Consider the following 13633-nt stretch of genomic DNA (forward strand, 5'->3'; position numbering starts at 1 on the left):
GATTACAAGAATTCTAGGATATCAGACCATGGTCTGAATATTAGCATATAAGCTTTGCAGAAATAAAAATTGTGAAGAGCTGTAAAGCACTGTAAAAGTTCTGGAAAAAAGTATTCATCACATTTCTTAAAGGTCATGAATTATGACTTCCATGTTTAAAATACATTCGGTTCAATAGACTTATCCAATTAACTCAAGAGAAATCACATTGAGGCAAATTAAAATTTGATTGTTTAAAATACTAAGGAATTCCTTAAAAGGGATGTCACGGGGGGGGGTCTGAAAAATACTGCTTTCTACTTCCCTCTGCAGGGCTTATCACAGATTTGTGAATCCATTCCATCTATTTTGGTATATAAAATTATTCAAATCATGACTGCTCTTGTGTCACTACCAGTTATGCCCCCTTTCAAACTTAAGGCCTAGTATGCACACACACTTTTTATATCAATAAGTATGTTTCACTTTGGAACATGAATTAGTTATAAGTAAGTATACTGGTACAAGATCTACTGTAAACACTGTATTAATTACAAAGATGCCTTATGCCAGTATCTCTTATTCCTGTTTCTACTTTTGGTACATAGGTGGTTTGGTATCAAGGCACCTATATAACTGAGTAGACATTTAGGGGGGTTCTACCATTTCAACTATATTGGTACAGCTAAAGCAGTATAATTTCTTTTTACTGCGGACCTTGCTACTTGCTAATTTTGGGTGGCTCCTCGGGCTTTTAACCCCTGGACTGTCCACACGTTAACAACTTAAAGTTGTTTTAAACACTTGTTACACAGGCTCAAAGCAAGGGCAACTGGTGCCTTCTGAGTCTGGGGGCGCAGCGGCCGATCGCTAAGCTCAGAATCACCACCGGCGGTGAAACCAGTGACACCAGAAGTGCACTTCCTTTGGCACTTCCAGTTTCGTGGCTGGCGCTTCCAGGGGGTGCACGGCCAAACTCAGGGGGTTCACATGCACCCGCGTGCACCCCCTACGTGTTAATGGCTCAAAGTTATGCCACTACAGGGCAGGATTATCTCTGATCTGCACTACCCAGTTCCTGTTCCATTAAAATGTGTCCATCCAAGTTGAAGTCCTCCAGTATGCCAGGATCTCTCATGCACAGTGGCAATGCATAGTGGGTACATAGGAGTGCACGTGCACCCCCTGACAGCCAGCACTCCTCACTTAGGCGATGGGCAGGGTGCCCCCCCTGCGAGCACCAGCCGAGGAGTGGGAGCTCCAGGAGAAGCGCAGCTGGTGCTTCCTGGTTGGCAGGATCAGCCACGGGGGCACCCCCCCAGTCAATGAGATTGGCTAACTGGCCACTGGGGGGGCATGTGCCCCCCCAACTCAGGAGGCACCAGTAACCCATGCTCATACACCCTCCTGCCCCTCCCGCCCTTCCTTTCCCCACCCTCCCACCTGCCCATACTTTCATAAACAGGGATAGCAGCATGAACAGGGATAGCAGCCTGTTCTAGCTCACCAGCTCTGTAGTGGCAACTCACAGGTACAGCTCCTAGTCCTGTCCCTGCTCACCTGGCCTCTAGTGACAAGTCACAGCTGTGCAGGTAGGGGACAGCCAGAGATTTCTAGACTAAGGGTATGACTGCTTCAAACTCCAAGCTAGCACTAAAACCAATCAACGTTTGTGTGGCCCTAAAATACACTAAGCTAAGCCCTTAATTTCAATGACTAATAGATAATGTGGAGCAACAAATGGCTTATGGTTTGGCCTTGCCAGTAAAAGTCAAAACTTTAAAATTTAGCTCTGCAACCAAAAAAGTGCTGCTTAACTACAGCAAACAGTCACATAGTAATAAAAGATGGTAATCAGAACAGTGCTGAGGAGCAAGAAAATATTATATGCTTTCAGCATGTAGTTTAAAAAACAATCTAAATAACAGATTTGACAGAGGAATTTAATTTCAGGATTTATTCCTGGTATCTTTGATACGTGCAGATTAATTTAAAAGGAAATATACACCTTTGTGTCAAGTTCTTAAATGATAAGCAGGTAAGATGTGCACATCTTTCAGATTCCGCTAAGTATGCAAAAGCTATAACTCTATGTGCAGTTCAGTGGTTTGTGTGTATTGTTATAGGTCTGTATTTGAAAATCTTTTCTTAAATAAAAAAAATATAAAGGATACAATCTAATTTTGTCCCCACAGTGTACTGTAACTGTTCTTGAAATTTTGGAAGATAAGAATTAGGAGACAAAATTGATTCCAAATATAAAAAGCCCTGAATTAAAAGAAAAAAAAAAAAAAGGAAAAAAAAGGGATACATCCACAGGTACATTGAGGGGGGTGTATCCATATATAGGTATATATAAACACTGCTAAAGGAGTGTTAATATTGAAAAGCAAAGCAATCTTAACCTAGTAACTACCAGATCCTAAAATCTACCTATGTTCTAAACTGCACAGACTTTGCTTAGCTAGTATTATTACAGGTAGTATCTTGGCCACCAGAGGGAGCCAACTCTATTACAAAAATTTAGTAAAAGCACAAGTCTGGTTTTAGTAAGACACTTCCTGGGTTGTCCATACACTACAGCAGGTGCAGGGAATGTAAAAAAAAGTCAGAATCGTTAGGTCAGTGGCATATATACTGTACCATTCTTAAGGCCAGTGGGGTGTATATTTCCTTTTAAATTAATCTGCACGTATCAAAGATACCAGGAATAAATCCTGAAATTAATTTCCTCTGTAGGTTTCCTATCCTTTTGTCATTTGTCCATTGGTTAGAAGAGAGAGAAAAAAGTTGTTTACATGTATTTAGTGTCATAATTTAAAAACAGGCAACCTTACTATTTTAAGTAGTAGTGAATTGCTTTGCTGTTGCTTGACAATAAGCATGAAATATCAATATACATGTCAAACACGAACCTTGTTATATTTAAAGCCATTATACTCGTAACTGGTCTGCTTTTTGCTCCAGGAGAAGGGTGAAAAATCCGTCCTTCTTTATTGGTTGTGATGGCTTTAGAACGTTTGATGACATAGGGGTCAGCAGAATGGGAAGGATAAGGATCAAATGTGCCAGCTTTCATGCCACCTGGCTGGGTTAAAAAAAAGAAAAAAGTTCCCAAGTGTCAGATTCTAAAGTAATTGTTATAATTAACTTTTTTTTAAAATACGAGTCACACAGAACACTGCCTGGCAGATCACATCCAACTGAGTAAATGTAAGATAAATATGCACCACAGGTGCTTAAAGTCAATCTATAACTTAAAAAATGTGCACGTCAGATAATCATAGAAAATCATGGAAAAATAGAGTTGCAGAGGCCTTTCAGAGGCCATCTGGCCCCAACTGATTCTTCAAGGTAGGATTGTGTCAGACTGTCCCAGACAAATGTTTGTTTAACCTGGGCTATGAGTAAAGAATCTTAAATATAGAAAGAGAATTGTAAAAATCAAAAACATTAAAATGTGTGGTTAGATTGTGGCAAAGATGAAAACTCAGAAGTCACTACTCGTTTGAAGCAGTGCACCCTTGCTTGTGATAGAAATAGTAGAAAATGCAGCATATTGCAAAGCTCAAACATTATCATCATCTCAGGTTATCTAACAATGCCCACAGCAAGACAAGAAACACCACTGGCTTGTTTGTATAAGTCCTCCCTCTAATACTACAGAAATTGCCATTTTAACTAAAATTTCCCATGTTAAGTCAGTGTTTGTGAATTTTGCCCAGCCACCTAGTTTTGGAAGCTGTTTGAAACCATTAATGGCCAATAGCCCTCTGTGTCAAACAAGTCCCTAGCACACAGCTGGACAAAATATGGCCTGTGGGACTAATCCAGCCCTATTGATTGCATCTGGCCTGCGGCTGTCCCTACAGTGCTCCACATGGGGCCAACCCCACCCGCTGCCACCTGGGGCAGCCCACACTGTACTCCAGCTGGCACCTGCTCTGCACCTGCCAGTGGCACGGCAGCCCCGGCCCCAGCCAGCACACACAGCTTCCCAGTGGGGCTGCTCCCGCTGCTACAGCAGCCACCCAGGTACTTCTCAGTTTCACCCCACCAGCAGCTCCTCCTCCTGCCCCCGCAGCACCACTCTGGGTAGCATGTAGGGTAGGTAAGGCATGGGGACGCATGCCAGGCACCAGATGCCTAGCCATGCCTGCCCCATTGTGCCGGGCTCCAGCTCCCAGCCACCTTCCATCCACTCGGCTGCCCAGTACAATGAGCAGCCACCTGTAGGCAGTTAAGTGGGTAGAAGGCAGCCTGGCTGGGAAGCTGCGCATGCTGGCCAGAGCTGTGGGGCCATCAGCAGGTATGTGGCGGGGTGCAGGCAGGAGTGTAGCACGGGCTGCCCCAGGTGGGAATGGGTGAGGTTGGCCCCTTGCAGAGTGCTGCGGGAACAGCTGTGGGCTGGATGGGGGGGTCAAACCACACCTTCATCGCACTGCCCAGGAAAGCTCTGCTGCATGTACCCTCTGCCCCTTTCTCCCCCATCCCTCTCTCCCTTCCTCCACCACCCCCAGCTGGCTCCCGGGACTTAGTATGCAGGCAGCCCCACCTCTCCCACACATCCCCCACCCTTCCCCTCCATACCCCACCAACACACTCACCCTACCACACCCCTCTCCACATATCCCATACAAGAGTAAGACTTTATTTTTATCTATTATGCAATCGCTTCTATATACACTATTCAAAAAACAAAATCAGGACAAAAATATTTATTGAAATTAAAATATGTTATAGTAGATGTTTGATTCTTCATATGTGATTTGTTTTTTATCTAAAATTTGTTAAAATGATATCTCCTGAAAGATGTTGTTTGCAGCCTTCGACAGCTCACCAACTCATAAAGTTGTCTGCCAGCTGAAATAATTGCCCACCTCTGCCCTAGCACAAATTGCAATGAAGCTTAAACAGAGATAAACTGGGCTTAAGGTATACTACTACAGAAAGAAAAAAAATCTATAAATGTATAGGAGTTAGGCCATTTATACTTGATTTTTACTGCCTGTGGAACACAAAGATGTAATTTGCTTTTGAATTTCAGTAACATTCTTTCAGTTGTGGAAATTTTGCTTCGTCCTATCTATCATACAGCCTTCATTTTTAATCTTTTGTTTGGAATATGGTTATCAATAGCTTCTGCATCTGTGTAAGATCAAACTGGTTTTCATTGTTTCATAAATTGGAATCATAGCTGATAAAGTATACCCATCATACCTTGCATAGATGAGGAATATATATGTACCTCACTATATAAAGAATATGCATATTCCTCACTTAAGCACCATCTTCACCTAACCCACTTCAAAGAGGATCAACTTAAATGAATGGCTTGCATTCAAAAGCTTGTCTAATTCTATCCCAACTATGCAGTTAGTCCACTAAAAGATACCACCCTAAGAAATCCTTGCCTCTCGCTACATAAAAACATTTCCAATAAAAGACCAAGAAGTTGCTTTGCATCTTCTACATATTATGAGCAAAATTTTTTATGTGAACGGCATGAAATATTTGGATTTTTATATTGTGCTTCTAGCAGAATATAGTAGAATAGTAGGTGGAAAATAAACTCACCTTTTTAGAAGGAGAACTTGGTTTAAAGGGTGATGCAATTGGCTTTTCTGGGGGTGACTTCTTAACTGGTGGCAAAGGTTTGTCATCATGATATGGATTCACATCAAAATACTCCCGCGGATAGAGACTGAGCTTGAAAGGCCCTCCTTTAACTAAATTCTGATGTACTTCATGGGCTTTCTGTAAATTAAATAATTATTTTACTCTTGCTATTTTCCTCAGGAAAAAAAGAAATTTAAATTTAGTCTTGAAGAACACTTGCTATAGCTTCCTCCGCTACTGGTTTGCAGTGGTTTTCACAAATCAGAGGGTCCACTATAATTCATAATGGCACAACCCAGTAAGCATAAAACATGCTATGGAACAATGGAGTACTTAAGATTTTTCTACACTGTGTGGCCTATCTGTCCTGCTTGCAAAGCCAACCACCAGCCAACCTCACCAAAGGGCTGCACATAATCTCTACCCACATCCATACTGGTAATGTAGTTATACAGGTTTCATGAAGCAAGGTCATAATTAGAGGAAGGGAAGCTATCTATTAGATGTCACATCTTTCAATTAATTTTAGAGCTTTGAAGTGATGCCATACTAACAACCCAAAAGGATGAGCAAGAAGCAAGATTTTTACTAATACCTTTTATTAGATTGCTGGAGATATTACACAAGCTTTTAATCATAAAAAGTCACCTCTCAGGTCCCGTAGCTGGTTCAGCAAGAGATATTACCAAGCAAATCCTGCTTCTCACATCCCCTGGACCATCACAGCAACCCTATCTAGTACAAGAGGATGAGGCCCTTTACTTATTCTTGGGCTTCTCCAAAGGACCAGCATGCAGTGTTTATCTTTCAAGGTCTGGAGGATGCCTCAGATTCAAATCCATTCATGGCACTTCCCTTTTCTGTTTTACTAGCATAGCAGAAAGTTTGTAAGAAGCAAAGTTTTGATCCAAGCCTGGGTACCACAATACTAATAAAAACTAATTTGTGTCTCCCTAAATTAGGTGTTTTGGCTCAAACTGAGTGATAGGACACATGCTGGAATGTTTCCTGATAATAAAAAGGGAAAAGAAAACAATCATATTCTTAATGTAATTTTTAAAAAAATAAAGCCAATTATCTGTGGTCTGGTTTGCAAATAAATAAATACTGTTCACTTTTTGATAAAAAGCAATCTCTTGGGATTTGCAAATAACAATTAAAGAAAGACACAAAGTAATTTTACCTTTGCATTTATCCTTCCTATTTCATATACGTCAGCTGAGTGTGGATACTGTTTACCTATGGTAAGATTTGGATATCTGTATGAAGAAAATGAGTAATGAGGCTCTCATAGCTCAAAAGCTTCAAAGGTTTTAAATACCATGAAATAGTTAATGAAATACCATTCTGGAAGTAATACTGAATGTTTTACCCAAATCCAGTCCCTTTCTTTCCAGGATTTGTGTACAAATTCTTTCCAGGAGGAACATATCTCTCTATGGCTTTTAGCTGAGCACTGAAATATGGAAACGGACCTCCTATGGTTCCAAAATAGCTACCCAGTCCACATCTGAAATATAAAATAAATACCTAATTAATATTTATACTTTATAAATAATTAGCAAATATTTTGTGCTTTCTGGCTTGAAAATGAGGAAATTATAGTAAGTGAAAAATAAGCAAATAAACCTTGCAAATAAATTGTCCTTTTTGCATGTACAACACTGATTTAGTGTGTAGTGTGGCAGCAGCATACAAAAGAAGTAAATGGGGACAGAGTTAAAGTTTTGAGGTACCTTAATAATGAATGTCCACACTTAGCAGGTCTTGGCTGTTGGCTTGTTAATTTTAACCTAACCTTGTTTTCATTTTTTTAATGTCGTATTTGTTTTGTAAGATTTTTCCCTTGTTAGATATCTACAGTTGTTACTCTGTTTTACCATTTTTTTTGTCTTTGAATTTCCTACTCCAGTTTGTTCCAAAAGTTTTCAAGGTATCCCCAGGGCCAGCTACTCATTCAGGAGAATGCTGTCAAGCTTGCGTGAGGAAGTCTGCAAGGAATTAAGTTCAGCTATACGTGTCCCCAAGATGCATTTTGCCAAAGAGCCTGTAGGCTTTGATGCATGTTTTACAACAGCTCATTCAGCCATGTGTGTTCTTATAAACTTATAAAAACGTATCTTAATACATATACACTTCCCCCAATACTCCCCAAACTAGTGAAAGGCACTACCTATTATCAAAGGCAATAGCAAACATTTAGGATTTTGCTCTTAGAGGAAGAAAATTTGGAATTATTTTTAAAAAGTGAAAAAACCTCTCTCATCATCCTACGTTTCATTTAAAAAAAAACCCCACCAGGTCTAAATACTCGTTTTGAATTTGGCCTCATAAAGTTACCTTTTGAGAGAGTGTTATACGGCTCAGACCAATGAACAATTATCTCTCTTCTAGGAGGAGGCAAGGAACACAAGCCAATCTGTAGTAACTGTTTTGTCTGTCTGCTCCTACCCTGTGATAAACTAAACCAAGCAAGTTACCCCTGAATGAGGCAGATGATAAATTTTTGTAGTTTAGCTTCAACTTTCCACAGGACATAGCAGAGGTGAAATAGTAACAGTGGATTCAGCTGACCCGCAGTAAGCCCTCCACCCTCCCCATTTTTCAGCTCATATAATTGTTGCATCTATCTATGTCCATCCACAAATAGTTCTATGTAGGATGTAGAGAGGACATCTAACACAGGTTTTAACAAAAACCTAATCCCAACTAAAACGGTATTTAAACTACAGATTTAAACACACACACAAAAAAATCAGAAGTCTTACAGGAAGCTTAATTTGCTCATACTGAAATCAAATGGTCTTAAGTAGTGGTGCGCAACCTTCCAGTCTCACAAGCTTGAAGAGTGGATTGGGGCTGGTTTGTGGGCCAGATCCCATATGCAGGGTCAGCCCATAGGCCGTATCATGCAGGGTCAGTTTGAGTCAGATCCTGCATGGGGTTGCTTCACGGGTGAGATCTGATGTGCTGGCCCAAACCTGCATACCTAGATGCAATCACACACAGGTCAATCCCCTGCACCTGAATCCAGCTGCAAAGCAAATCTATGTACTGGACCAATCTTGCATGCAGCATCACTTTATTGGCCCTCCAGAGCTCCCCGTAGGCATGGAAATTTGGCAGCAAGGGAGAAGCACTTAACACTACCACTACTCCTGCACTGCCAAATTTCCAGACCTAGGGGGAGTCCTGTGGAATGGATGACATGGCTCCATGAGCCAGAGGTTGATTACTGCTGCTCATCTTTGTATATTTGCAAGCCATATGATATACTTAGTAATATAACCCCAAAATTTTCTATTGATCAGCCCTTAGCTAATAAATCAGCATAGCTCTATCAAACTGGCTGAGGATTTGGTCCTAGTTAGGCTAGTATAGTTTAGCTCAGTCCCTATCTGCTCCTGGCTGGCTGCCTCCTGGCTTCAACTTTAGTTAGTACCAAGAGCTGGCAGACATGTGGCTGGTGGCTGGAGTACCACCCAGTGCCAACAGGGGCACATGGCAAGGTGCTTTGATCTGGGACTAAATTTAGTCCCAGGATGCCTGCACGTGTAGATGCTGGCCTACTCCCACTTACTGTACAGTAAATTGAAGCCAGCATAAATGCATGTGTAGACAGTCTCACAGTTACCCAAATACCTATATGAACATAATGACCATCATAGGATGAGGAGGGTATCCCTTTGGTCTAGAAAAAGGTATAGCACACCACAGATGGCAGAGTGGGAGAATTCTAGATTAATATAATGTGCACACTTCAGAAGCTATTCCATAAGGCTTTACCTGCCTCATCTTGGCCCCGAAATAGCACAAGGGAAGCAAAACCTGCTGCAATAAATCTGTGACTGACAAATTAAAAAAGAACCCCAAGAGAAATGGTTTAACGGAGGACCTCTAACCTGCTGGTGATAGAAGCTAAACTAAATAAAACTATGAACCAGGATATTCAGAAGGCACTACAAATGTGGAAACAGAAACTGGAGCATCCTTAAAGGTATTGGCGGTTCACTCCCAGGCTCAGGGCAATTCAGTACGATAAATACATATTTATTTACATCTTTACAATACATAAAGAGCAAAGGCACACCTGGCATCATATTACCATATTTTCTCACAAACAACATGCCCTGAGATATAATACATATCTTGTTTTTGAAAGGTAGAAAGAAGGAAAAAAGACCTTTCCTTGTAGTAACTGAATTACAGCAGCTAGAAAACAGCCTGCTCAGTGTTCTCCTCTGAGTCATGTGCAGAAACTGTTTTTACTGTATTTCTCACATATAATGCACACTGCAATTTCCAGCAGCAGTTTTTTAAAAAGAGTGTGTCTTGTACGTGTGAATGTAGCAGAAAGCCCCCTTTTCCTCATGCCTGCATTTGCTCTCCCCTCTTTGAATATGTTTTTCCTCTTCTACCTTTTCTTCCTTCCTCTTTCTTTCACTTTAAGATAAGGAATTGTGTTTTAAAATTTGTGTGTGCACATTTTGTATCTCCCCGTGTATTTTGGTATTTTTATCTATTTGTGTGCCATGGCATTTGTAGCTTATATTTTATACTCCTCACCTTTCAACTATAAATGTGTTTAGTAACAATGTTAACAAGGGCAGGAGTCAAACTGCCACTTCCCTGTATCAGGCGGGCCCCTGAAAGAGCGAGTGAATCAGTGATTGAATGTGTAACACTGTAGCAGCAGACAGCAATTAACACCTAAAGAAACCGCAGATCAACCAACAGAAGAACTCAATAGAAAACAATGTAACAACCGGGAAATCTCTAAAGGTCACTGATCAAGGGCTAGAAGCCCTGGCCTGAGTTAATCAACGCCGGGGACCAACTTTTGGGCTGAATATCTCCAAATCGACCGCTCCCAGAGCCCTATTCAAAATTCATCAATGGACTCCCAAACCTGCACGTACATGCGGACGACCCCTGGGGCTGACAGATGCCATCCAGTAGCCACCGAGGGGGAAGTCCCACGAGGGTCAATGACCCCTGGATTGGGCAAACCTGAAAACTGGGGAGTCACCAAAGTCTGCCAAGGACAGATAAAAAGCAGTGAAAAGTGACCCGCAGTGGTGCCCTCTTGATCTCCAACTTGACCAGCACCCGATCTGTCCAGCCAGAAGAACCAGCCGGCGACCCCCTTCTGGAAGATGATACCACGCTGAAAGAAGCCTCGACGGCAGACTCCAGTGCTTGTAGGATAGGTATACCTGACTCTTGTAGCTTGCTACTGTGTGTGTGCATGTGTGTGTGTGTGGGGGGGACCAGCTCCAAGGTTTATGATTTAACTTCATTACAGTGTTTCAATCCGCCTAATAAACCAGAATTTTAAGGATCCCGAGTTGGACATTTGTAGCCAACAAGAAAATATGATATTCTGTACAGATGCATCACTACAGCAGTCCCACATCAGATCAACACAAACATAAAGAAAAGTGACAGTATCGGCATGGCTTTTTTTGGCTGATATGGCCAATAATTGTCCCATGCATACGCACAGCCTCAGCGCAGCACACAGATGGCAAGGAGTGCAGCTCAGCAGCATGGAGAGAAAGTCTGTTGTGAGGGAAAGGGTATAGGGGAAGGGAAGGAGTATGGGGCGGGGGGGGAAGATCGAGGCCCCACCGGCGAGGGAAGGAGTGGGGCTGGGGCAGGGGCAGGCACTGCACAGTTGGGGTGGGGCATGGGATGGGGCCGTGAGTGACTCATCCAGGGCGCGGGGCGGTGGGCAGCTCCTGCTGCTGCACACACCCTGGGAGAGCATGAGGGCATGTGTCCCCAGATCTGTGTGTGGGGCAAGGGCGGGCTGCTGCTGCAGGCTGGGATGGCACCGGACTCTTCCTGGTTGGGGGCTGAGCCAGGCTGCGCTAGTGGCGGGCAGCAGCAGTGCTGGGAGCAGAGGCTACAGCAAATTTGGGGGTGGCTGCAGCCCCCACCCAGCGCCACCACCTGCCCCGAGCGCAGCCCGGTCCAGCCCCCACCACCAGGAAGAGCTCAGCACTACCCCAGCCCCAGCCTGCAGCAGCAACCCACCATTGCCCCGCACACAGATGTGGGGGCACATGCTCCCCATGGCCTTCCAGGGTGCGTGCAGCAGCGGGAGATGCGCACCTCCACCACAACTCCATCCTGTGCTCCACCCCAGCTGGGCAGCACCTGCCCCTGCCCCAGCCCTTCTCCGTCCCTCACCACAGGGGCCTCGATCTGCACCCCCATGCCCTTCCCTCCCCCTTTGCCCCTTTCCCCACAGCAGACTTACCAGCTGGATGCCACTCTCTATTCTGCCTGGCTGTATATCAGAATTGGATCAGTATTGGCCAATATGGCTCGCTAAAAATTGCCCATCGGTATCAGCCCAAAAAATCTCTATCAGTGCACCCCTATTATTCTGCACATACTTATTGACTTCGTAAAGTTCTCCACAAACAGCTCAGCCTCAAAGATTATTTCTAATGCTAGTAAGAATAAAGTGCATATAGGTTCCTTGTGGCACAAAGTTCCATCTAGGTCATGGGCACTCAGTGCTGCTTTTGTACTAATGGGTATTTGGAACAGTGGGTATTTGGAGCACACAATATGGGTGAGGGGACATTATGCATTATTCCAAAATCCTGTCAGAGTTTGGTTCGTACTTTTAAATATAGCTGTAGGATAGCTTGTTTTTCTAAAAAAGATCAAAATAGCTAACATATTTATTAAATCTAAATATCCCTTTTTCTTACACATCTTTATTTTTATTAAAAATAAAAATACCAGAATGCAGGAAAACTCCTGAGCATAGATGTATTCATACATAAAGATGCATGAAAACAGTAGCTGAAAACAGATTTTTTTTCACAAATTGCTTTCTGCATGCATCTGATCCTTCCCTCAACTTCAATTGTGTGAAGTTTCAGAGGGACTCTCTGCTCAGAGAAACCAATGTTTTCATCAAAACATAATACGCAGTATAGACTAATCATGATAAGACCTATTATATATTTATATGTAATGTGTTTAAAAATTCAGTGGTACTGGAAATCTTCCAGTTAAGATAGAGAACTTCAAGGAAGCTGATTCTGTCAGTCCCCTTCCCCAGGATGTAAAACTGCACAGCAGTACTGTTAGCTTCATAACACATTCCACCACAGAACTTTAATTTCCCAATACTGTGTTTTAATGTTTCTTCTTTACAATGTACTCTAGATATCTTCCCATAAAAATGATACTCTACTGTCATTAAAGGTTTTAATAGGGAATTTAGGAAAAAACTGTGTTTGAAAGATTTTAAAAATCCTTTTCTATCACTTACGGCAATTTGTCTCCATTATTGGGAAGAAAAGCTTTGCCCAAATTTTTCTTTGATTCTGCCAATCTATATCGCCTTCTTAGCTGAACAGGGTTTGAATAGGCTTCACCTTCAAAAACCCTCACAAACTGGGGCTCAAAATAACCTGCTTGAAGAGCTGATAACATTTTGCTGCCTCCAGGTAATATCTGCTTGTTCTTGCTTGCAGCTTCATTAAAAGGACCTTTAAAGACATGAAGGGGTCATAAATATTAACTCAACTATACACTTTTTCAGTTTTCATTTAAAAATGAAATGTTCTAAATAGAAACACTGTGGATCTCGATGGATCAAAAGAACTGATACTGCAATACAGAATTTTTCACCTGTAAATTCTATGGGTAAGTTGGTAGTGACAGAAGACTGATACTCAGTCAAGTTTCTAGGGAATGTGTACGGAACACAAAAAACCTTTTGGAATTAGTACCTTTCAGGGGAGGCCATAACTATTTTGTATTAACATCACTTCAAAAGAGCAGAATTATACTAAATGTCAAATGCTGTTACCCTTTACCATTATGAGTAATACTTTGAGTATCCATGATTAATTCTACTGAACAAACATAGTAAGGAAAGAAAAACCAGCCATAAATTTAAAAAAATTCTCTCTCATCTACATAGGTCAAATCAGAACAGAGAAATAAAACTGAATGCCCAATTTAAACTACTGAGAGTATAATCTTACAAAATAAGTTCCTGCTG

The 13633-nt window shown here is 42.0% G+C and overlaps 1 protein-coding gene across 2 annotated transcripts in view; it reads right to left on the reverse strand.

Moving 5' to 3' along the window:
- CUNH4orf47 (chromosome unknown C4orf47 homolog) overlaps window positions 1–13633 on the reverse strand; it is a 17379-nt gene that overhangs the window by 1288 nt on the left and 2458 nt on the right. For both annotated transcript variants that reach the window (XM_014521519.2, XM_006015890.3), the window contains exons 3-7: window positions 12896–13115; window positions 6971–7108; window positions 6782–6857; window positions 5557–5736; window positions 2895–3067 (exon numbers count right to left, since the gene is read on the reverse strand). In XM_014521519.2, the coding sequence (XP_014377005.1) occupies window positions 2895–3067; window positions 5557–5736; window positions 6782–6857; window positions 6971–7108; window positions 12896–13115 (787 nt within the window). The remainder of the gene's footprint in view (window positions 1–2894; window positions 3068–5556; window positions 5737–6781; window positions 6858–6970; window positions 7109–12895; window positions 13116–13633) is intronic.

Source organism: Alligator sinensis, unplaced genomic scaffold, assembly GCF_000455745.1.
Source record: "Alligator sinensis unplaced genomic scaffold, ASM45574v1 scaffold528_1, whole genome shotgun sequence".
NCBI lineage: Eukaryota > Metazoa > Chordata > Crocodylia > Alligatoridae > Alligator > Alligator sinensis.